Below are 26,040 nucleotides of genomic sequence, written 5' to 3' on the forward strand. Positions count from 1 at the left end.
TCAGTAGAATTTTTATTAGGATGACAAAAATTTTGTTTTCTGAAATCCCTGGATGAAAGTTCTTTAGAATTGAATGCACCTGCACTTGTCACCTGTAGCAGTATAACAGAGTTAGAAGAGTAAGTCCTCATCAATGACAAAGTATTTTAATATATGGGGATGAATGCAGGGTGTAGTTCAGTTAGGAAAAGACAAATTTTTTAATTTTAATATTCCTGGAATTTATGCACACAAATGATCACTGTTTTAGGGGAGGGAGGGCTTTTTCATCAATCATGCCAAAGCATCAAAAGGATAATTGGGTTTTCTGTTGGTGTTTACAGATGTGTAAATATATGCTAATTTTTTTCAACAAATATTTCTTGTGGACCTTTCATGTATAAGAAACTACAACAGGTTATGGGTAAAATGGTGAATAACATAGCTCATCCAAACTTGAGAAATCGGTGAAGTTTTTCTCTTTCAGGACATTTCCTCATCCAGGATGATATCTGAAGGCAGTGTAGGAATTATAGGTGGGTGAAGCAGTGGAAAAAGAATATACTAGGGAGAGGCAATAATATGTAGAAATTACCAAACTTGGGAAACAACATAGATTATTCTAGGAATTGGAAGAAGGTTCACTTTCAGGTGTTTGGGAGCAACCAAAGAGGTAGTTGGGTACTTGTCATGAGAGACATTTGGTCATGTTCCTGTAAATGAATCAATACAACTGAATACGCTGATGTAACTCCAAAAATATGTACTATTAGGTAAACTATAACAAAATTTATTTAAAAAAAAACAACTAAGTAACCAAGCACAAATGAACGAAAAGGAAATTCCTAGATGCCAGAAATGATGAGAAAATTATTAGATTAGCATTTGATCTGGTGATATTGGTAAGCTCAGGGACCTAATAGATTCAGATATATTGTATCCCTTAGCTATTACAGTTCCTTAACAAAGTACCCCCAAATTTAGTGTCTTATTTACAACTTTTGTTCCCTACTGGTCTATAGAAGAGCTGGTCAGTTCTGCTGATTAGCCAGTTCTGCTTGGTCAGCTGAGCTCACCGATGCATGTTATGGCTAGTTGACAGGCTGACAACTGATTAAAGATGGCATTGACTGATATAAACCATCTCTGCTCTATATGGTCTGTTATCCTCCAGAAAGGAGCTAGGATTATACTCAAGGGAAAGTTAGAGATCTGAGAGAGCAGATGCATGTAAGGCCTTTTGAAGCATAGGCTCGGAACTGGCACACCCTTACTTCTGTCACATTCTGGTGGCTGAGGTAAATCATGTGTCTGACCTCTTGTTAGAAGGAACTATAAAACCATATTTCAAAGGGTCTAGATGAAGAGTAAGGTGGAGGATTGAGTCCCATTTTGTAATCCCTATACCATAGATCTTATGGGCCAAGAGTTTGGGTTTCTAAAACGTCACATTGGAACAAGAGATGTTGCCTTGGGCTCATTCAAGATGAGATGTTACATGTGAATTCTATGCATGAACTTATAAAGAACTGTCCTCTTTGGAAGGGGAAAAAAAAAAAAAAAAAAAACCCTCAGGTCACTGGCCCAGAGAATAGGAAGCTACTATTGTCTAGGACCCTAGATTGAAACTTCAGGCCTGTGCCATATGCTGATACATGGTCTGAAACAAAGATAAAATTGCTTTTTAGGTACGTATCCACAAATGAAAACCTTTACTGAAGTGAATTAAATAATAATTACAAATGATTACAAATAACATGAGGAAATTATTCAAAACAACCAGGTACAGCAGGTAGGAAAGCTTGCACTCCAAGAATTTTAGATAATAGAACTGTTTGAAAGAGACTCTAAAATAAAAATGTTTTAATTGTTAAATATTGATGTTATAGCGATAAAATAAAGAATATAAGAGAATGTATGAAAAAGAACCAAAAGTGATTATTAGAAATAGAACAACTATGGGGTGCCTGGGTGGCACAGCGGTTAAGCATCTGCCTTCGGCTCAGGGCGTGATCCCAGCATTATGGGATCGAGCCCCACATCAGGCTCCTCCGCTATGAGCCTGCTTCTTCCTCTCCCACTCCCCCTGCTTGTGTTCCCTCTCTCGCTGGCCATCTCTATCTCTGTCGAATAAATAAATAAAATCTTAAAAAAAAAAAAAGAAATAGAACAACTAAAAGGTTAGTGGTAAAGAGTAGATTGGACATTGTTGAGGAATTTATGAACTGGAAGATAGTTTTGGGAGAACAGAGAGGTAAAAAAGAAAATATGAAGCAGGTTTAAGAGTAATTTAGAATGAGAAGGTCCCAAATATGCTTCATAAGAATAAAGAGTAAAGAGAATTGGGGAAAGGCAGTATTTAAAGAACTGGTGATTGATCATCTGAACTGATGAAAACATGAGTCTCACAGAAAGTAGATAAAAGTAAATTCTCCCCTCCCGCTGCCTCCCTTCCCCTACCTAAAAAACCCCTGGGGAATTATAGAACAAGTGATAGAGGAAGCCTGGGTCTCTAAATGACATCGTGGAACTAAGCTGCCATGCCAATCTGTGTTTTATAAGGTTTAAGGGTTTTTTTGATGAAAAAAAATTTTTTTGATGGCTTGAAATAACATAGTGACACTCGGATGAATGCACAACTCTTTTGTTTATAGCTCGAAATGAGAGAAAAAGCCCCTGTGTAGGGGCCACCCTGGGGTTTGTAGCTGAGGACAGAGTAACCAGCTGCAATAGCAAGGAGGGTAGAGTTAACTAGGTTTTGTAGTCTCCCTGTGTACTGGCTAATTTGAGTACTCCCATGGACCCAGTGTCTGTCTCTATTTTTATGGTATCTAGTCCTGAAGTAATTAGGGTGAGTGCATAATGCACAGAGTGTGAGAACCCAGTAAGGGAAGTGGCTGGGATATGAACTTAATCAGTACTTAATCCTCTATCTTATACAGGAAGAGGAAGTAACCAGTCTCCATCCAGAGCCTCAAAACTGAGATAAGACCGCATTAAAATAAACGAGTAAACAAGACTGTATCACACATGGACAAACTATACTGTACAAGAAATCAATTATAGCTTAAAATGTGATTGTATTCGGGGTTTTCTTTTTATAACAGTCTTTTTTTACCCCATGTGTTTAAGGTAAAGGTATAAAAAGGGACATTACTTAATGATTAAAGGAACATTTCACTGGGAAGGTGAAATAGTACTGTACAAACCTGGCAATATATCCTCAAAATACATAAAACAAAAATTTAATGGAATAGGTAGGAGATTTTTAACACATTTCCCTTAGAAAATGATAAACCAAGGAGACAAAAAAATGAAAGTTACAATATAGATTATTTCAATGGCACAGTCTCTACAAAATTCTACAAAGACTAAATGAATAACAAAGAACAAATGGATATTTTCTCTGATCACATTCAATGTAGAAGTCAATAGGTAAAAGATAACCACTAAATATCCTGTTTTTGGAAACTAGAAATGTACACTTCTGTTTTATGATTTTGAAGAAGTAATGAAAATGGAAATTGAGAAATAACATGGAGTGACAATGGAACACTACACACCAATACTTGTGAAGTGTAGCTGTGAAGTGTTATTAGTAGGCAATTTTTAGCTTTGAAAGCACATTTTAGAAAAGAGTTACAATGAAAAACTAGCAAGTTAAATATCCTGTTTTTAAATTAAGAAAAAAGAATACTGTAATAAACACAAAACAAGTAGAAGGAAGAAAGTAATAAAGATAAAAATAGAAATAATTATATAAAATTAGTTAGAATAGAGATTGTCAACAACACCAAGAATTTTTTTAAAGGTTGATAATTTACACCAACCTCTTAACAAAATTTGCCCGTTAGAAAAGGAATACTTAAACATATGAATAATATTAGGAATGAAAAGGAGAATATAACTACAAATAAGTAGACATAAGAGAGAGAATATACTATAAGAAATTATTTGGCGGGACGCCTGGGTGGCACAGTCATTAAGCGTCTACCTTCGGCTCAGGGCGTGATCCCGGCATTATGGGATCGAGCCCCACATCAGGCTCCTCTGCTGGGAGCCTGCTTCTTCCTCTCCCACTCCACCTGCTTGTGTTCCCTCTCTCGCTGGCTGGCTCTATCTCTGTCAAATAAATAAAATCTTTAAAAAAAATTATTTGGCAATAAATATCAAAATGATCCCAAATGGAATGTGATCTAGGAAAACCATAAGTTAATGTTATAAGCTGATTTGTGTCCCCCCCCTTCCAACTTCTACAATTTTTTATGTTAAAACCCGAAGGCCCCATCCTTCAAAATGTGGTCTTATTTGGAAATAGGATTGTTGCAGATATATTTGTAGATAAGGCCTTTAAAGAGGAAAATTTAAATCAGCCTCACAGGATGAGCCTTAATACAAACTGACTGATGTCCTTATAAGAGGAAGAAATTGGAACATACAAAGAGACACCAGGGGCATATATGATCAGAGGGACAACCGTGTGAGGACAAAGTAGCAAGAGTGTGGCCCACCTGTAAGTCAAAGAGAGAGGCCTTAGAAGAAACCACACCTGCTGGCACTCTGCTCTTGGTATATGGCCTCCATAACTATGAGAAAATAAATACCGGTCTCGGTATGTTGCTCTAGCAGCCCTAACAAACTAATTACTAATACTAACTTAAGAAATAGAAAAATAAAATAGACCTATATTATAGTGTTTCTTAACCTTTTTATTATTGTCGTTGTTGCCCTCAAGAGGGGGGAAAACTATGTAAGTTTTCTGTAATGTGAGAAATTAAGGAATAAGATTTTGTCAAGGTAGAGTTGAGCATACCAGGGCCACACCTTACCGTAATATGTAAGATTTTTTTTTTCTTCCGAGAACCAATTTTCACCCTCTCAGGAATGCATGATCTATATAGTCTTTGACAAAAGTAAATTATTAGTAAGAAATCTTTCCCCTTCCCTCTCAACTTCTCCAGAAAAACAACTGTTCCAGACAAAGCTTAAAGGAAGAGGTAATTCCTAATAAAACAGGGAAAGCTCCCCAATAAGTTTTATGAGGTTGCTATAATTTTATAAAATTTGACAGAAGTAGTATGAAAAATCAAATTCTTTTTAAAGTGTTTGTAGGTCATTTAGCCATTCCTTCAACAAATTGAGTTGCTGACACGTAGAAATTAGTATTCTAGGCACTAGGGGTAAGAACAGTGAAGAACGACAAGGCACCTCCCTGCCTTGTAGAAATTACATTTTAGTTGGGAAAATCAGCAAAAGCTTACTAAAACAGAAAAAAGGTAAGATTCAATGTAGCAAATTCAAATGGCATGGCCTGATAGAGAATGACAAATATACTACTTTTGATTGAGTGGGCAGGGAAATTTTAAGATCCTAAATTGCAAACCAATTCCAGCTGGCAGGGGGAGAGCAGAGAAAGAGGAAAGGTGAAGAAATGAAAATGTGAAATGAGTCATGGATAATATGTAATTTAAGTTACATTTGGCAACAAGTAATAGAAAATCCAACAAAGAGTGCTTTCAACAGATACCAGTTTATTTCATGCATCAACATTTTTGGAGGTGGGAAATCCTGGGCTTTTTTCACAGTAGCTGATCAATGTCATCAAGGATATAGACTTACTTTTCTCCTATTCTGCCATCTTTAACATGGGACATTTATCCAAATAATCATAATAAAGGTGCTGTTCTTCTAGGTATCATGTCTACACTAGTAAGTAAGAATTGGGGAAGAAGAAGGGGCTTTAACAACAGTTTCTAGAAGCATTACCCAGTGACTTCAGCCTAATTTTATTGGCCAGAACTTGGTCACCAGTTTTTTTAAACTATGAAGGGCATTTTGACAATATCTAGTGAAGTTGAAAGTGCACTTAGTCTATAATTTTGCAATTCAACTTTCAGATATATACCCTAGATTAGAGCTTTCCTGCTAGGATACCACAGACAGGTTACAGATAGGCTGAGGAACTGAGTTCTTCATTCTAAAGGTTTTTGTGTCACCTCCCAGGACAGTAACTTCTGGCTGCCAGGAGTCTTGTCCAGTTACTTCAGTGGGTTGTACAAATATTATTTCTATGTGTACAATGTTGTCGAAATCGTTGGGAAGCGCTTTCCTAAAAGCATACTAAGATGTTCATTGCAACAGTGTCACATAAAACATTTGTTATGGTAGAATTCCAATTAATAAATAAAAGTAAATACGGAAATGGAAAATAACCTTTAGGCAAGAACTGTAGTAATAATTACTGTGAATAAGATTTACTGATGAATGCTGAAATTATTGGGTGAAAATATGAAGAGAAACAATTTATGTAGTTTTAAAGCCTCTCCCTTAATATATTTATTAACTACAAAGTTTCCTAAGATGGAATCTTAGATTATTGATTTTAGATCTCCTTTTTAAAATATGCAGTCAGTGGTGTAATTTCCGTGTACACATTGCTTTCACTGCGTTCTACAAATTTTGAAAAGTTGTGTTTTCATTTATCTCAAAATATTTTAAAATTTTGCTGAGATTTTTTTTTCTTTGGCTTGCGTTTTTTAGCAGTGTGTTGTTTAACCTACACATAGTTGGGGATTTTCCAGTTATCTTTTTGTTACTGGTTTCTAGCTTAATTCTATTGTGGTCTGAGAAAAGACATTGTATGATATATATTCATTAACATTTGTTAAGGTGTATTTTTTTGGCCCAGAATGTGTTGTTTCTTGGTGAATATTCCATGTAAACTTGAGAAGAATATGTATTTGTATGTTGTTGGGTGGACTAGTCTATAGATGTCAATTGTATCCAATTGATTGATGGTGTTGTTGAGTTCAACTATGTCCTTACTGATTTTCTGGCTGCTGGATCTACCTACTTCTGATAGAGGGGTGTTGAAGTCTCCAGCCCTTAGCAAATTCATCTATTTCTCTTTCCAGTCCTGCTAGTTTTCGCTTTACATAGTTTGATGCTCTGTTAGTTGCATACACGTTAAGGATTGTTATGTGTTCTTGGAGAATTAACTCCTATGTAATTATGTAATTCCCTTCTTTATCCTCGGTGACTTTACTTACCTTGAAGTCTGCTCTGTCTGAAATTAAATAGCTACTCCGACTTTCTTTTGGTTAGTGTTAGCATGGTATATTTTTCTCCATTCATTTGCTTGTAAACTATTTGTGTCTTTATATTTAAAGTTGGTTTCTTATAGCAACATATAGTTAGGTCATGTTTTTTTGATCCACTCTGACAGTCTCTGTCTTTTAATTGGTTCATTTAAACCATTGACATTCAAAGAAATTGTTGATATAGTTGGATTACTCTCTACCATATTTGTTACTGTTTTCTATTTGTTGTCCTGTTTGTCCATTTTTGTAGTCCACCTTTTTTTGCCTTTTGTGGTTTAAATTGAGTTTTTTATATGATTCTATTGTCTCTCCTTTCTTAGCATATCAGTAATACCTCTTTTTACTTTTTTTTAACTTGTTGTGCTGGAGTTTGCAGTATACATTTACATCTAATCCAAGTCCACTTTCAAATAACACTATACCACTTCATGCATGGTGCTTGATAATAACAAAATAACCCTAATTCCTTCCTTGTATCTTTGCTGTCATTAACTTTACTTATATATAAGGATACATGTAGATATAAATATACATAATCAATTACATTGTTGCTATTTATTATTTTGAACAAACTGTTATCTGTTAAACCCATCAAGAATAATAAAAATAAAATTTTTTATTTCACCTTCACTTATTTAGATCTGAGTTTCTATCGTACTATTTTCCTTTTCTCTAAAGAACTATTAACATTTCTTACAAGAGAGGCCTACTGGCAACAAATCTCCTCAATTTATGTTTACCTGAAAAAGTTTATTTCTCCTTCACTCCTGAAGAATAATTTCACAGGGTACAGGATTCTAGGTTGATAGTGTTCCCCGCACCCCCCCCCCCGCCTTCTCTCAGCACTTTTAGTATTTCATTCCAATCTCATTTGAATGGTTCTGAAAAGAAGTTGAATGTAATTCTTAGCCTTCTTCTGCTGTAGGTAAGGTAATTGTTTCCTCTGACTTTTTTCTGGATTTTTTTCTTTAACTTTGATTTTTTGTTATTTGAAAATGATATGCTGAGATGTAGATTTGGGGGACATTTATCCTACTTAGTTTTCTCTGAGCTTCCTGTATGTGTGGCTTGGTATCTGACTTTTAATTGAGGGAATTCTTAGTTGTTATTGTTTGAAATATTTCTTCTGTTCCTTTTTTTTTCTTTCTTTCTTCTCATTCTGGTATGCCTATTATGTGTATATTACACTTTTTTTTTGTTGTCTTACAGCCCTTGAATATTCTGTTCTGTGTTTTTCAGTCTTTGTTCTCTTTGCTTTTCAGTTTTCAATGATTCTGTTTATATAGCCTCTAGCCAAGATATTTCCTCAGTTGTGTTGAATCTCTGATATATTCATCAAAGGCATTTTTAATTTCTATTATACTATTTTTTTATATCTAGCATATTTGAGTTTTTTTCTTTGGATTTCCATCTCTGATTACATTGCCCATGTGTTCTTGCTTACTACTACTTCATTCAACAAATTCCATATCATATTAGTCATAGTTATTTTAAATTTAGTCTGATAGTTCCAACATCCCTGTCATATATAGTTCTGATGTTTACTTTGTCTCTTCAAATTGTGTGAGGGTTTTTTTTTTCTTTTTGATATGGTCTGTAATTTTTTCTTAGTAGCTGGACATGGTGTACTATAAAAGGAACTGTTGTTAATAGGCCCTTAGTAATGTGGTGGTGATATATGAGGGGACGGGATGAACAGTATTCTGTAATCCTGTGATTAGGTCTAGTCTTGTAGTTAGCCTATGCCTCTGGACTATGAACTTCACAAGTGTATCTCATTTTTTTTCCTCTCCCCTTAAGTGGAATAAGATACCTATAGTAGGCTCGAGTTGAGTATTTCTCTTCTTCATGTGGAAGGCTAGAGCTGACTGGAGTTGGGTATTGCCTTTTCCCCAGGTCAGTTAGGGTCTAACAGCCCAGTAGGTCAAGGTCTAGTAAACTATTTTCCACTGATTTGAAGCCTTGCTATGAAAAACGAAGTGTTTTGATGTAGAGATTTCCCCCACAATCTGAAAGTAGAGTGTTCCTAAGGAACCTTTTTTGTAAGCCTCAATGTGTAAGTGAAGATTATCCCCCACTTTCCATAAGTTTGCATTACACCACTTTGCTTTTACGAAAGACCTGCACTAGTACAGTACTTTTTTTTTTTTTAAAGTGAAAATCCTCTTTGGATTTCTTTCAGTTAGTGAAAACAGGTAGTAATGTAGGTCTTTTGTAAAAGTGAACTGGCGTAACAAGAACTTTTAGAAAGCACGGATACTTACATTTCAAAATGGTTTATTTTCCCCTCCCCCTGCTGGAAGACATAGGTCATTTTCCTCAAACATTTTCTGTGGGAACCTGGTGGTTCTTATATATATATATATATATATATATGAATATAAAATATATCATAAGTCTCAACATATTGTGGGGAACTCCTTATGACTTGGTCCTCCTGGAGATGTTAACTCTCCGAGTTTTAACTCTCAGTTTTTAACTGAGCCTCTAGCAGTTCAATTACAGTTCAGGTTTTACTACCCTGGCACTGTTCCCAAGGTGACTTCTGCTCGTGAGTCTCTGCTCCAGGAAGCCATGACTGCCTGTATTCACCTGTGGGTCTCTCCAGTTTTAGGGCAGCAGTATGCTCTGTCTCCTCCCACTCCCCCAGCTTATGGATATAAGAAGAGTTGCCAATTTTTCAGTGTGTTCAGCTTTTTACTTATCAGGATGGAGCGGAATGGCAATTTCCAGACTCCTTACTTGTGGAACTAGAATGTAAATGATATTTTAGTTTTCCTCACAGGGCTTATTGGCCAAAAATGCCTTTCCAGGCACTTATTATACCATGTAGGCATTCTGAGCAGACTGCCTTACTTGGGCCTAAAGTCCTCCCCAGAGAAGGAAATAACAGGAATATGGATTATATACTTGAGAAGTTTGTTATGAAAGGAAGGAGGACTTAGTGGTTTTCAAATCTTTAAACCTGAAGACTTGACAATGTATAAAGTATTTTCTGTATGTATTGTAGAATCTAAATAACTCTAAAGACCATGGAAGAGCTAAAGATAACAGATTTTGTGAAAATAGACCAGGATTTTTCTACAGGCAGGTTTTTCTTAGGGTAAATAGGCAAGTTAGCAAGGAACTAGGAAAGCTGGGGAGACCCTCACTAATATTCAAAGTAAAAAAAAAAAGTTTACTATAGGTATATAATGCTTCACTCTTAGATAGGGAAGTTATGGGATAGGTGTGTGTTTTGTGGAAATCTAGAATTATCTTATGCTCTGTTCTATTTCTGTGAGGCTCCAACACCCTAATTGCTTTTTTCTTCACTGAAATATGTCAGCTGTTTTTGGCCCTAAGGGCAGACATCTCTGTTGGGATGCAGAGTGGAAATGTCAGGGATTCCAGTGTCCCAGCCATTCATCTGTTGTGAGAGAATCTGGGTAGACTGCTCTCTGATCAACTCTTGAGCAAGGTATTTGTTGACTCTGGACTTAAAAGCTTTCTAGAGATCCTAGATAACAAAGAAGAATCACTTTAAGAGGCTGTGGTTTCCTCTGTTCTGATTTCTCAAACAATTCTTTTCTATTGCTTTCTTCTACTATAATTTGACAGTATCTGGTGTACTGGTGAAATCTTACCTTGGTTTTTTAGTATTATTAATGTGTCATTCTTTTTGTAATTTTGTGTATACTTTATTATAGTGATTTTATTTTTTTCAAATAAAATAATGTATCATAATTGTGTAAAGAGGTTTTTTATTTAAATTCAAGTTAGTTAACATATAGTGTAGTATTGGTTTTAGGAGTAGAATTTAGTGATTCTTTACTTATATATAACACCCAGTGCTCATCCTAACGAGTGCCCTCTCTAATGCCCATCACCTATTTAGTGCACCCCTCCACCCATTATTGTGTCATTCTTAAAAGTATATACATTATATTAATTATGTGTATGGGGGGAGGTGGGAGGTACGTATTGCCACTTCAGAAGGGATCTCGAGATGAAGGATGGATAGGCAAGTACACATACTCAGTTTGTGATATTGAACCAAACATGGTAATTAAATTTAAAACCTTGTAATTAAGACCAGTAGCCCAGTTAAGATATTGTCTTTATTAAAATGAACAGTTTTTTAAAATAAGAGCTGACCATAATCTTTGCTTTCTATAGTTACTTTTGAGAGTTTAAATTTCATCAATTGTCTAAAATCTTTACAAGGAAACTGTGACTCTGGCCTGTTGATTAGAGCTCATCTCCAATCATTAGCTTTGAGTTTATAAGAGTGGGTATCTACAGCTGTAGAAAAGACCGGAAGAATATTAGATTCTAGGATTAATAGACTCAAGACTCCAGGTTAATCTTAACAAGTCAGTTAATGGGCTGACTCATTTTAGATCTGAGAAATACCTTTTTATCTCCAAAGTTTTAGACTTATTTAACATTTCATGTGAACATTGTAGATAACAGATACTACCTATTATAAATCAATGTTTTATATTTTTCTTAATTCTCAAGATACCCAGTCTCCATGAACAGTAATTATATAAAATTATAGTTGGAGAATTGACAGTATTTAAATTTTATCTCTGTACTGTATATTAGGTTCTCACTTTAGGCTTTATATTAGAAAAACCAGGTATAACAGAATACTCATAGTAATATAAAAAACACAAGAATTTGAGCACGTTAAGAAAGTTTTGGTAGCAAGTGTGTAATTGGATTTCAAATGATAATCTTATTGCTCTTATCACTATCTAAAGATCCTGTTACTGTATATGTCCTTATGTTTCATTTCTTTTCTTTTAGGTCTCTTTTATTCAAAACCTTGTATTTTGTGTAGAAAGAGTTTACCGTGTACCCGACTTTGGTGTCTGGGAAAGAGGAAGCAAATACAATAATGGCAGCACAGAGCTACATTCAAGGTAATTTGCTGATTTTTGAGTGTTTTTTTTTTTTAACTTAAGTATGTGGAATTTGAATAAAAAAAATCAAAGTATTAAATTGCAACTATGGTTTCTATCTTAATTTTCATCTCTTTTTTTTCTATATATGATGCAGATGAAATTCACTTAAAATTAAAGCAAGACTACTCTCAGTGCCCAAAAACAGATGGAAGAAAAAAAGCAGGCTATCTTTCCCAACCTCCCATGGTGTCAGTACATGCATATCGGCTTCCAGTCCAAGGCTTGGCCTTCCTGCTCAACTAATTCTTTACCTTTTTCCTTTTTGAAATGACACCATTTGAAAGATCAAATACATTAAAATTGCCAAATACCAGATGTATATTCATTGCACATAAAATTCTCTTCCATGTCGTAGAGCTGATTTTTTTTTCCTAACTAGATACTCACACCCTTCATACAAAGCTTAACATTTATCGTTTTCTGTAGGAGGTGTGATTAACATCTTGCATTCTGATTTAGTGGGCTTGATAAACAACAACAGCTTATGACTGATGTTAGTGGTGTATGAATTTCCTTTACTCCTTAAGGTTAGGAGATAGCTTTAGTGACTGACTGCACCTTTTAAATATCCAAATTTTATGCCAGGAGGTTATCTTTTAACTGAAAAGTTTAGCTCAATTGCACCAAAAATAAAATACCTAGTAATAAACTTAACCAAGGAAGTTGAAGACCTATGCTCCAAAAACTGTAAAACACTGATGAAAGAAATTGAACGTGACCCAAACAAATGGAAAGATATTCCATGCTCATGAATGGGAAGAACCAATATTGTTATACTGGTCATACTACCCAAATCAATCTACAGATTTAATGCAATCTCTATCAAAATTCCGATGACATTTTTCACACAACTAGAACATTAATCCTAAAATTTGTATGGAACCACAAAGACCCCAAATAGCCAAAGCAATCTTGAGAAAGATCAACAAGTATATCAAGATATACTACAAAGCTACAGTAATCAAAACAGTATAGTACTGGCAAAAAAATAGACATAGATCAATGGAACAGAAAAGAGAGCCCAGAAATAAACCCACGCTTATATGGTCAATTAACCTGCAACAAAGGAGGCAAAAATATTGCAATGGGGAAAAGATAGTCTTTTCAACAAATGATATTGGGAAAACTGGATAGTTGTGTGCAAAAGAATGAAACTGGACCAGTTTCTTATACTGTACACAAAAATAAACTCCAAGTGGATTAAAGACCTGAATGTGAGTCCTGATACCATTAAATTCCTAGAAGAAAACCTAGACAGTAATTAATTTGACATTAGTCACGGAAATATTTTTCTCTTGGTAAGGGAACCAAAAACAAAATTAAATAATTAGGATTACACCAAAATAAAAAGCTTTTTCACAGTGAAGGAAACCATCAACAAAAAGGCAACCTACTGAATGGGAGAAGATATTGCAAAAAACATATCTGATGAGCGGTTAATATCCAAAATGTATAAATAATTTATACAATTAAATATATAAATAATACAGTTCAACATCAAATAAACAATTTGGTTAAAAAATGGGCAGAGGACCAGAATGGACATTTTCCAGAGAAGACTTCTACAGAAGCCAACAGACACATGAAAAGGTGGTCAACATCACTAATCATCAGGGAAATGCAAATAAAAGCACAATGAGATCTCATTCTACACTTGTCAGAATGGCTAAAATCATAAACACGAAATAAGTGTCGACGAGGATGTGGAGAAAAAGGAATCCTTATGTGCTGTTGGTGGAAATGTAAATTGGTCCAGCCACTGTAGAGGATAGTATAGAGGTTCCTCAAAAAATTAAAAATAGAATTACCATATGATCCAGTAATTCCACTATTGCGTATTTACCCAAAGAAAATGGAAACGCTAATTTGAAAAGATATGTATACTCCTATGTTTACTGCTGCATTATGTACAACAGCTAAGATATGGAAGCAATCCAAGTGTCCCATCGATAGATGAATGAATAATGAAGATGTGATATATCTATATCTATATCTATATCTATATCTATATCTATATCTATATCTATAGATATATAATGGCATATTACTCAGCCATAAAAAAGAATGAGCTCTTGCCATCTACAACAACATGGGTGGACCTAGAAGGTATAATGCTAAGTGAAGTCAGAGAAAGACAAAGAGACCCCAAAAACCAAACTCTTAAATACAGAGAACAAACTTGGGGTTACCAGAGGAGAGGTGGTTGGGGGATGGATCAAATAAAGGGGATTAAGAATTCACATATCTTTTATTTTTATATATTTATTTTTTTTTTTAAGTAGGCTCCACACCCAACATGGGGCTTGAACTTAAGCCCCTCAGTTTAGGAGTCCCATGCTCTACTGACTGAGCCAGCCAGGTGTCCCAAGACTATATGTATCTATCTTTCTTTCTTTCTTTCTTTCTTTCTTTCTTTCTTTCTTTCTTTCTTTCTTTCTTTCTTTCTTTCGAGAGGGAGTGGAGTGGAAGAGAGAGAATATTGAGTAGATTTCATGACCAGCATAGCGCCTAGTGCGGTGCTCGATCTCACAACTCTGAGGTCACTACCTGAGTGGAAATCAAGAGTCAAGACACTTAACTGACTGAACCACCCAGGTGCCCCAAGAATATATATGTCTTGACGAGCACTGAGTAATATATAGAATTGTCGAGTCATTGTATTGTACACCTGAAACTAAAATAACACGATATATTGATTATACTTGAATTAAAAAAAAGAAAAGTAAAGCTCAATTAATTAGTCTTGTCTGTTTCACACTAAAAGATTTAAGATTCAAAGGTTATCACCTATAGGTCAGTTTAGATCATTGGGACTTAAGTGAACTACAGAAACAGTTTAGGAAACACTGGTTAAGAGGATATACTTTTTTGAATAGAAGGACTAGTCATACACAAAAGTTAAGCTGATACAAGATACTTAGTAAACTAAAAACTGGCCCCAGATCACTAGCTGGATAGTATCCCCATGCCTCAGTTTCCTCATCTACAAAATGAAGACAATAATAGTTTTCGACTTTATAAAGTTGTTGCAATGATGAAGTTAATATATACAGATCATTTGACTACCTGAGCAGAAGTAAGCACTAGAATGGAAGTGTACTTACACATTTCAGAGTATGTTAATAACAAATATTGAAACAGAGGATTTTTTCTGTTAACTTTAGGAAACTAATTTACACACATTTTTCTATAAGTTTTATGATTTTATGAGGCATTTTGAAATATAGAACAGAATAGTAGCAATCAGGGAAGGAGTCAGTGGAGTAGAGAAATGATTTGTGGGAAAGTTCAATTCGGGTATTAAAGAAATTCTGGCAAATACTAAAAATAGGAAAATAAATAGGAAGTTATATTTCAGCTATCATTCAAATTAAGTTCTTAACACTCAAGATTATCAGTCAAATTACAAGAAAGTGTATCTAATTAGAAAAGGTGATTTTTTTAAATGTACCTTTTCGTATTTATGATTTATCAGCCCCCTTCTCTGCTTTTTAATAACCATTTAGTATATTCCAGTGTGAACCCACTGACATTTTCAGTATAAAATATTTGGAGTAGGGGTTTTTCTGTTTACAAAACTGTACTAAACTCAGGAAGAACCTTGGGTAAAAGTTACCATTAACCCTAGAAAGTGAGGGTATTGGAATGTCCCCAGTGAAAAAACACAGAGGCTCCAACATGTTTTCACGTAACCGAGGTGCCAACCTTTTAGATTGAATCATTAAGGATTTTATATCGAGACTCAGAAGATCATTATGGGATGTTCTTTGCCATCTTTTGTGTGCTAAATCAATCTTAGTTTTGGCAGGTCAGTTTTATCCAAATGGATAGGAAATGAAGTTCGCCATTTAGATTTGGATGGTGGGTTTTACACATTTAACATTGATTTCCTAATTTTCTATGGTGTATCACTTTACAGTTCCCCAAAAGAACTTTAAGCATTTGCTCCCCCAAACATTTCTGAACTCAGATCTCCACCAGCATGTTTTGAGTGTGTCACGTCTGGTGCCAAAAGGGTCTGTTTTGAAACTGCAGGAGAACTGAACCAGATGGCACTCATGGGCTCAGTGATGGCAATAGTGGTAGGAGGCTGGGAGTCTGCACTTACGCATGGGTCGTAGAATGCAGCGCTGCTACTAATCAGGGACTTGTTATCTGTCCCAGAACTATCTGTTCCTAGTTGGATGTTATCTGTACTGCTTGATACTATATCCTTGTTATATCTTTAAGCTGTTCTCATAATTTCAGACATCCCGAAATAATATACAATAATTCCTCCTGTAAGTAAGTGTTCATACTGTCCTTTTGTCTTCTAACTTACTTTGCCTCTCTTCATCTCTGCACTATACAATCTCTTTAGCAGGAGTCAGAAAAAGAGCACAATCGGACTAGTTCCTTGGTGCTCACTAAGGCCTTGGCCAAAGTGACTGGCTTGATAAAAGTTTCTTCCTTTCCTTGCCACACTGCACACATCCCTTCTAAGCTGCACCTTGATCAAAGATTTCCGCCTCTGGGCCCCCGATACGCATGCAGGTAGTATTCTGAGGTCAGAGGCTCCCTCTTCAGCCTCCAAGCTCAGCTGTTATTTAATAATTGCAGTCTCTGGCTCTGTACAGTTACAGAATATTTTTTATTTAGGCCACACCAGGAACATATTACTGCCTTTTATACAGGAGAAAGTTAAAGTTTAGAAGATTTTGTGATTCTCCCCCACACACACACACCTTAAATAATACAAATCACTAGGTAGTAGAGCTAGAACTGGATTCCAGGTGGTTGGCCTCCAAATGGAAAGTTGTTTCAGCTGTATCGTGTTGCAATTTAAAGTCTTAAAAAGTTTCCTGAAGTTTGAAGTAACAGCAGGGTGTACAATCTTGGTGAAATTTTGGCAAGTTTTAAGGATATCTTAAAGTAATCATTAAAGTTTGATTCAGCTTAATGCTTTGGTCAGCCCCTTGCCGATCTGCCCTTTTCAGCCCCAGGTTTGCTGGTATCTCTTTTAGTTCAAATTCTTTAATTATTTAGTATTTCTTAGATAAACCCCAGAAGTTTTTTGTAAAAAATGATCTCGTTACATTTATCTGAATCCCATTCTAGCAGCAACATCACCTTTTTCAGGGTTTTAGTAAAAGGGTCTATTGCTCTAAGGTTACAATGATTCTTTTTTAAAATGTTTCTTAAGTAACCATTCCCAGTTCTCCTGGTTTTTCTGTTGACCCTATTTTCCTCAAGCAACATGTTCCTTTCAGTTTCTGCTAAGGTGTCTGGAACTATATCAGATAGTTCTCTTTTCTCCTGTTCAGTCCCTAAGTCTTTTCGCAAGTTCCTATATGTTTAAAAATTCTCTTGATTTAATTGCATTTTCCTCCATATATAATTTTGGTACATATTTATTGTAGCACTAATTCTTAACCCCCAAAATTAAATATCCAAGTAGTCTTCTCAACCTCTCCAAGTTTAATTTAGGTATTTTAATCTGAATATTTCCCCCTCTTCATTTATATAAGGATATTCCTTTTCCTCAGGCCTACCTTTAAATTCTTTAAACCAAAACACTTTGTTTTGGAGAAGAGAGGAGTCCTCTATAAGATAGGATTGAATCTCAAACCTGACCTTGAATCGTTTTGGTTATTGGGAAGCATAAATGTATACTTTATTATTTAATAACTTAGTAATGTAGATATATGCCCAAATGGAAAGATAAGTTTTTGAAACATTGACTCCTAAAAGAACTTTATATTTAACAGCACAATGTCCTTTATTTTTTACTTTGTTAAATCTTGTGTTTGCAATATAAAGACCATAGAAGCAAAAAATTTAAATGTGATTTTTTTTATGGTTTTATGTTCTGTTCTCTTGAAAGTCATCATTAAAATATCAGATAAGTAACCATCATAACACCACTTAGTTTAAGATGTTTTTAGTGTCCATATTTTTTCTATATGGTTCTTGTTATTTAAAGTTACTTAGTCTTTTAAGTCATTTTTGGTGTTCCAGTCATTGAGTTATGATAGATGCAACTATCCATCCATTGTGCTTCATTTTATGAATATTTACCATACTAAACAATTCGTGAACATCCATTACAATCTCATTTTTTTGGATTCCATGGTGGGTTATAAACCACTTAGTCCAAACCCATCCTTTTTTCTAGTAAAGCTTGATTTAAGTAACAAATCACATTACTACAAGCTATATCCCAAGAAATGTTGCTTTTAACCCTTTTAAGTGAATATTGAGGTAACACCTTACAAGAACAAATTGGTGTATGTTCTATTGGTAATAGTCCTCTAATATTAATATATTCATTAGCTAATCATAGAATAATTCAATTTTCTGAGTGTCTTGTGCCAGTAAAATATTTTAATTCTTACAACATAATGGATTGTATTTGCCAATAAAATGTAAATCACATTAGAAATATGTTTGAGTTTCTAAATAGCTTGCTGTTGCCAGAGATTCAAATAACCAGTGGATAGTAAATTAACGTATTTGTGAATTTCAATTAAGTCCAATTATTTAACCGATCACATTGGGAAAGCAGGTTAAAATGGAAAGAATTCAACATTTACTGTATTCCAGGCACAATGTTTGTTTCTTATGTAATGGTTTATTAAGACAATTTCCAAATTCATCTCTTAACTGTTTTTATGTACCATTGTTAAAGACAGAAACTTGGGCTGGCTACATTATGTATTTAATACAGACTTTCTTTTGTATTTGCCTTTTGAATAAGTAATTTTCTCTCACTTCTCAGAATACTGCAAACAATCTTAATAACACATATACCTCACCGTAAGGGGAAATTTTCTGGTATTACTAAGGTTAGGTGCATGTAAGTGCTTGTGCATTAAACCACCACATATTCCTCACTTGGACATTATTCCTTTAGGTTCCAGGCCTTGTCGTTTCTCTAAAATATCTTTGGGTATTAAAAGAGGCCACTGTCCTTGTCTTGAGTATACTAGCAGTACCATGTGAAATATTATGGAATTTGTTTAACCTGTGGAAGCATCAGGTACTTACTTTCCTGGTGGTGAAATGCTAGACTGCAGATCTGAGTCAATAGGACAGTATCTTAAACCCAGATTGTTTTTGAAAACCAGGGTAAAATGGTCAGCATAGATTCTAGCGAAGACATAAAAAAATGTGAAGATATCTCGTGATCAGTGTAATAATCTATAACAAAGATCTGTCTTTTTGCAGAAATTGACAAGCTGATCCTAAAATCATATGGAAATGGAAGGGACTCAGCGTAGCTAAAACAGCCTTGAGAAAGAACAAAGTTGGATTCACATTTTCCATTTTCAAAATTTACTACAGTACTATGCTTATTATATGTAGAATAATGTGCTACAATAATTAAATAGTGTGATATTGGCTTAAAAACAGATATAGAGATCAATAGAATAATAGAATTGACAATTCAGAAATAAGTCCATACATTTATGGTAGTTGATTTCGATGAAAGTACAAAGATAATTCGGTAGAGAAAGGATAGTTTTTTCAACAAATAGTGCTGGGGCAACTGGATATCTACATGTAAAAGAATGAATTTGGATACCTACTTCACACCATATGTAAAAACTAATTGGAAATGGACCAAAGACCTGTATGTAAGAGCTAAAACTATAAAACAGAAAAAAACAGAGTTGTAAATCATTGTGACCTTGAATTAGACAAGATCGCACTTTAGATATAACATCTAAAGCACATGCAACCAATAGCAAGAAAAAGGTCTCTATAGGTTTTCGTGTGAACAATCATTTATCGGGGATGAATTTCCAGTAGTACAGTTGGTAGGTAGTTGCTGTTTAGATTTCAAAGAAACTACAAGACTGTTTTTCAGAGTCCTATATCATTTTACTTTCCTACCAGCAATGTATGGGCGATACAGTTTATCTGCATCTTTGCCAGCATTTGGTGTTACCATTATTTTTTATTTTAGGTACTCTTATTGGTTTATAGTGGTATCTCATTGTGGTTTTAATTTGCATTTCCTAGTGGATACTGAATGGTGTTGGATCTTTTCATGTGCTTATTTGCTATCTGTAAATTCTCTTCAGTGAAATGTCTCTTCATCTTTTTTGCTCATTTTCACTTGGGATTTTTTTTTATTGTTGATTTCTTGATAGTTTTTAAATTAGATACTAGTCCTTTGTCAGATACGTGTTTTGCAAATATATTCTCCCCGTCTATAGCTTTTCTTTGTATCCTCTTAACAGAGTCTGTCACAGAGCAAAAATTTTTAATTTTGATGAAATTCAATTTATCAATTTTTCCTTTTATGGGTTGTACCTTTGGTATAAAGTCAGATAACTTTTTGCTTAACCTTAGATCCTTAAGATTTTCTTCAACAACTTGTTTTCCAAAAGTTGTATAATTTTATGTCTTATATTTAAGTTCATGATCCATTTTGAGTTAGTCTTGTATAAGGTTTGATGAGACTAAGATTGAAGTTCTTATTCCTTTTCTCTTTTTTACCTAAGAATGTCCAGGTGTTCCAGCATCATTTGCATTTGTTAAAAAGACTATCATTCCCCCATTGAAATGCCTTTGTGCTCTTGTTTAAAATAAAGTGGGCATATTTGTATCAGTCTGTTTCTGGGTTTCTTTGTGTTTATCCCTCCATCAATACTATAGAGACTTAATGTGATCTTGTGATTTTTCTTCTTTAGCCTGTTAATATTATGGTGGATTATACTGATTGATTTTTGATTATTGAACCTGCCTTGTATCCCTGGAATCAACTCCACTTGGTCAGTTATGGTGATAATTCATTTTATATATTGCTAAATTCTGTTCGGTAATTTTTTGAAAAGGATTTTAATATATATATATGGATGAGGGATATTGGTGTATAGTGGTTTTTTGCGTATTGTCTTTGTCTGGCTTTGGTATCAGGGTAATGCTAGGTTCATAAAATAAAACCCAAAGTGCTTTCTCTCCTGTTTTCTGGAATAGAGTATGTAAAATTGGTGTTAACTTTTTTTAAATATTTGATAAAATTCTCTAATCAAATCATCTAGGCTTGGAAGTTTATTTATTTTTTGACCATTTTGAAATTATGGATTAAATATCCTTAAAAGTTATAGGGCTATTCAAATGATTTATTTCATATTGGGTAAGTAATGGTAGTGCTTTTCTAGGAATTGATTCATTTTTTACTAAGTTGTCAAATTTATGTATGTAGAAACATTCGTAGTGTTTTCTTATTACCCTTTTGATGTCTACTATGTCTGTAAGTGATCTTTCCTTTTTTATTCCTAATATTGGTCATTTTTGTCTTTTATTTCTTTGACCGCCCTGCTAGCAGTTTATCAACTTTTCATTAGCTTTTCAAAGAATCCATTGTTTCATTGATTTTCTCTATTATTTTCTCTTTTTAATGTCATTGATTTCTACTCTTATCTATATATATTTTTCTGTTTGCTTTGGGTTTATTTTGCTCTTTTTCCAGGTTCTTTATGTTGGAGCTTAGATAATTGATTTGAAGCTTTTTTTCTTTTTTCTAGGATATGCATTTAGTGCTACAAATTTCTCAGCATTGCTTTAGCTGTGCTACACAAACTTTGATGTTATATTTTCCTTCTCATATTAAGTATATTTTTTTCATTTCACCTGAGACTTCCTCTTTGACCCATGTGGATTGTGTAGATGGGCATGTATTGTTTTGTTACAAGTGTTGGTGGATTTTCCTATTGTCTTTCGGTTGTTGATCCTAGTTTGATGCCATTGTTGTCAGAGAACACATTATGATTTCAGTTCTTTTATATTTTTGAGGTCTTATTTATGGCCAAGATATGATCTATCTTGGTCTGTGTTGATTGGTACTTGAAAAAAAAGGTGTACTCAACTTGTGTTATGTAGATTTTTAAAGTCAGCTTGGGCTATCATAAAATACCATTGACTGGGTAGCTTAAAGAACAGGAATTTATTTCTTATAGTTCTGGAAGCTAGGAAGTCCAAGAGCAAAACCAAAGTGCCACCCAATTTGATTCTCTGGTGAGGACTGTCTTCCTGGTTTACAGGTAGTTACCGTCTTACTGTGTCCTCTTATGGCAGAGAGGGAGAGAGAAAGGAAGATCTCTGGTATCTCTTCTTACAGGGATATGAATGCCATCATGAAGACCACATCCTCCTGACCTAATCTAAACCAGATTACCTTCTAAAAGCCTCATTTTCAAATATATAAAACTGGAGGTTGGGTCTTCAGTGTATGTTTATTCAGGAGACATAATTTGTTCCATAGCAAGAATGTTATAAAAATATTGATTAGATTCTGCTGGCTAATGGTTCTTCTATATCCTTGCTGATTTTATGTCTAGTCGTTCTACTAATTGTTATGAAAGGAGTGTTGAGTCTCCAACTATAATTGTGGTTTTGTCTATTTGCCCTTTTAGTTCTATCAATTTTGCTTCATGTATTGTGCAGCTCTTTTATTTGGTGCATGCACATTTAGGATTGCTATGTCTTCTTGGTGAATTGACCATCTAATCATTATATAATATCCCTCTTTGTCTCCAGTAATTTTCTTTGCTCTTCTGCTACTTTATCTGATATAGAACAGTCACTCTTGCTTTTTTTAAATTAATGTTTGCATGGTATTTCTTTTTTTATCCTTTTACTTTCAGTCTGCTTATATTGTTACATTTGAGGTGGGTTTCTTATGGACGGTATATAATTGGGTCATGGTTAGTTTTGTTTTTTGTTCTTTTTTTAAAGATTTTGTTTATTTATTTTAGAGAGAGCACAAGCAAGCACAAGCGGGGGGAGGGACAGAAGGAGAGGGAAAAGCAGACTTCCCTGCTGAGCAGGGAGCTCGATGTGGGGTTCAATCCCAGGGACCTGAACTGAAGGCAGATGCTTAACCAACTGAGCCACCCAGGCACCCCGGGTCATATTTTTAATTCAACTCTGCCAATCTTTTAGTTGATATAGTTAGATCTTATTGATATGTTTGGGGTTAAGTCTGCCATTTTATTTCTGTTTTGTGTTTATTCTCTCTGTTTTTCATTTCCCTCTTTTTCTTTTTCTACCTTCCTGTGGGTTCTTGAACATTTTTTAGAATTCCATTTTGATTTATGTATATTGGATTTGAATGTATCTTTTTGTGTAGCTTTTTGGTGGTTGCTATAGGTATTACATTATTTATACACAACAGGTCAGCTTATTGATGTCATCATTGTACCAGCTGGAGGGAAATAAAGAATTACCCTTGCCCATTTATAATATAATTAAGTATTTCCTCCCCATACATTTAGAACCACAGTTTTACAACTTTTGCTGTAACTATTACACATAATTTATAAAATATAAGAGAAGAAAATCCTGTTATATTTACCCATGTTTTTGCTTATCATATTATTTCTTCCTTTTTGACTGTTCCAAGGTTGTTTTCTTTCCCTCTTTCTATCATTTCCTTTCTGTTTTGAGAACTTATTTTAGTCATACTTTTAGGGTAAATCTGCTGGTGACAGATCTCTTATTTTTCTTTTATCTGAGAATGTCTTGCTCAGATAGATAAATTGATAGATAAAAGAATGTATTTACTCATATAAGATTCTGGGTTGACAGTTCTTTTCTTTCTGTGCTTGAAAATTTTCATGTCACATCCTTTTATCCTTCATGGTTTCTGATAATTCACTGTTATTCAGTCGTTTTTCCTCCTATAGGTCAGGATGTTTTTCTCTGGCTACTTTCAAGATTTTTTTTTACGAGATTTTTTATTTTTAAGTAATCTCCACACCCATCCTGGGGCTTGAACTCACAACCCTAAGATCAAGAGTTGCTCACTCCACCCACTGAGCCAACCAGGCACCCCTTTTTAAGATTTTTAATTTGTATTAGTTTTCAAAACTTATGATGTGTCCTAGCATGGATATTTTTATTTTATTCTGTTTGAGTTAGCTGCTTCAATCTGTAGCTTTTGTCTTTTGCTAATTGGGAAGTTTTCTGACATTATTTCAAGTACTTTTTTTTATACCTGCCCTTTTTCTCCTCTCCTTCAGGGAGTCCAGTGACATGAATGTTAGGTGTCTCACAGGTCACTGAGACTCTCTTCATTTTTTTTTTCTTTTTACAGTCTGTTTTCTCTCTTTTGCTCAGATTGGATAATTTTTATTGTTTTATCTTCCGATTTAGTAATTTTTTTCTTCTGTCTTCTCCATTCTGCCATCAATCCTGTCTATTGAGCTTTTTGCTTTGATTATCGTATTTTCAATTCTAACAGTTTTGATGAGACTGTTTCTTTTTTTTTTTCTAAGATTTTATTTATTTATTTGACAGAGATAGAGACAGCCAGCGAGGGAGGGAACACAAGCAGGGGGAGTGGGAGAGGAAGAAGCAGGCTCCCAGCAGAAGAGCCTGACGTGGGGCTCAATCCCAGAACTCTGGGATCATGCCCTGAGCCGAAGGCAGACGCTTAACGACTGAGCCACCCAGGCGCCCCTGATGAGACTGTTTCTTAGCTGAGGCTTTCTATGTTTTCATATGTTTCACTCATATTCATAATTGCTCAATGAAGCGTTTTTATCATGGCTGCTTTAAAATTTTGTCCCATAATTCTAACACCTTTTTCATCTCAGTGTTAAGATTTATTGACTGTCTCTTTCATTCAGTTTGAGATCTTTCTGTTTTTAGATATGATGAGTGATTTTTTCTATTGAAACATGGACATTTGGGTATTATAAGACCGTGGAATCTTTTTTTTACCTTTTACTTTAACTGTATTTTATTGATACCACTCTGGTAGGGGCAAGGGACAGGAGCATCACTGTATTATTACCAGGTGAGAATGTATTGCCAGGTTTTTGTTGACACCCAAGATGGAGAATCTTTGTTACTTCTAGGTCTGGGTGGGATGTATAGTTCCCCAGTAGGCCTCCGCTGATAACCTCCCTAGCTGGAAAGGATAGGAATGCTTCATTACTTATTCCTAATTGGCCTCCACTTACATGATAGGGAAGGGTGTAGTCTTCTTACAGCTGGGCATTAGTGAAAGTGCTGACTCGCCACTGGACCTCCTCTGATGCCATCCCAGCAGGACAAGGAGGTTCATTTCATTACTGATGAGTAAGAGTGGAAATCTAGGCTCTCCGTGTGATCTTCACAGTATGAGGAGGGGAGACTTACCGCCCATTGGGAGTGAAAAGTCTTTGCTTCCTCCTTGGACTTTTGTGATACCATCATAGCTGGGATGGTTGGTGAATGGGTATGGTTTCTCATTATAGACTCTGGTAGAAGTCTAGGTTTTCCACTCAGCCTTTATAGGACTGGGTGGGGCGAAAACCACAGTTTTTTTCTGAATGGTTATTGTCTAAAAGTTTTCTGTTTTGCTAGGCTGCCCTTTTCCTGCTCCTTTGGCAAGAGAGAACAGGTTTTTGTTGGGGCTTTTTGTGTACTGGCATTCCTAGTTGTTGGCTTCTTCAAGTCTGTTATATATGAGGCAAAAAGGAAACTCAGAGCGATTACCACAGTGTTGTTCCTAGAATCCTGAGGTTCTTAGCCAGTCTGCCTTATTTCCATTTTCTGAACCTTTTTATGTTTGCTTACATAGTGTCCAAGGTTTTTAATTATATTTAGTGAGAGGAATTAGGGAAAGTTATGTCTGTTCCACCTTTCCATGCATGTATTTCAAATTAAGTTTCCCCGTTTTTCCATTCTTTCAAAATAAGTTTCCCTATCCTGTAATAAAAGTAGTGCTTACTTGAGAACATTTCATGTAAACAACCCATAGAAAATGTGGATCATGATGACATGAATAGCTTAGAGCAGTGGTTCTCAAATTTAAAGCACATTCAAGCACCTAGAGGGCTTTTTAACACTGATTATTGGATCCCACCCCCAGATAGGAGTGAGAACTGCCATTTCTAATAAGTTTCCAGGGAATGCTGCTGCTCTGGGAACCACACTTTTGTAATCACTGCTTTAAAGAAATGCTTAGATGATGATAGACCATTATTTTCAAAAGATATTAATGGCATATGCGTTGCTTTAAGTAAAAACAA

General features: G+C 34.9%; 1 protein-coding gene across 5 annotated transcripts in view; it reads left to right on the plus strand.

Moving 5' to 3' along the window:
• PHKB (phosphorylase kinase regulatory subunit beta) overlaps positions 1 to 26,040 on the plus strand; it is a 212,737-nt gene that overhangs the window by 73,223 nt on the left and 113,474 nt on the right. For all 5 annotated transcript variants that reach the window (XM_048223672.2, XM_044382543.3, XM_057313882.1 and 2 more), the window contains exon 7: positions 11,874 to 11,989. In XM_048223672.2, the coding sequence (XP_048079629.1) occupies positions 11,874 to 11,989 (116 nt within the window). The remainder of the gene's footprint in view (positions 1 to 11,873; positions 11,990 to 26,040) is intronic.

Source organism: Ursus arctos, unplaced genomic scaffold, assembly GCF_023065955.2.
Source record: "Ursus arctos isolate Adak ecotype North America unplaced genomic scaffold, UrsArc2.0 scaffold_19, whole genome shotgun sequence".
Taxonomy (NCBI): Eukaryota; Metazoa; Chordata; class Mammalia; order Carnivora; family Ursidae; genus Ursus; species Ursus arctos.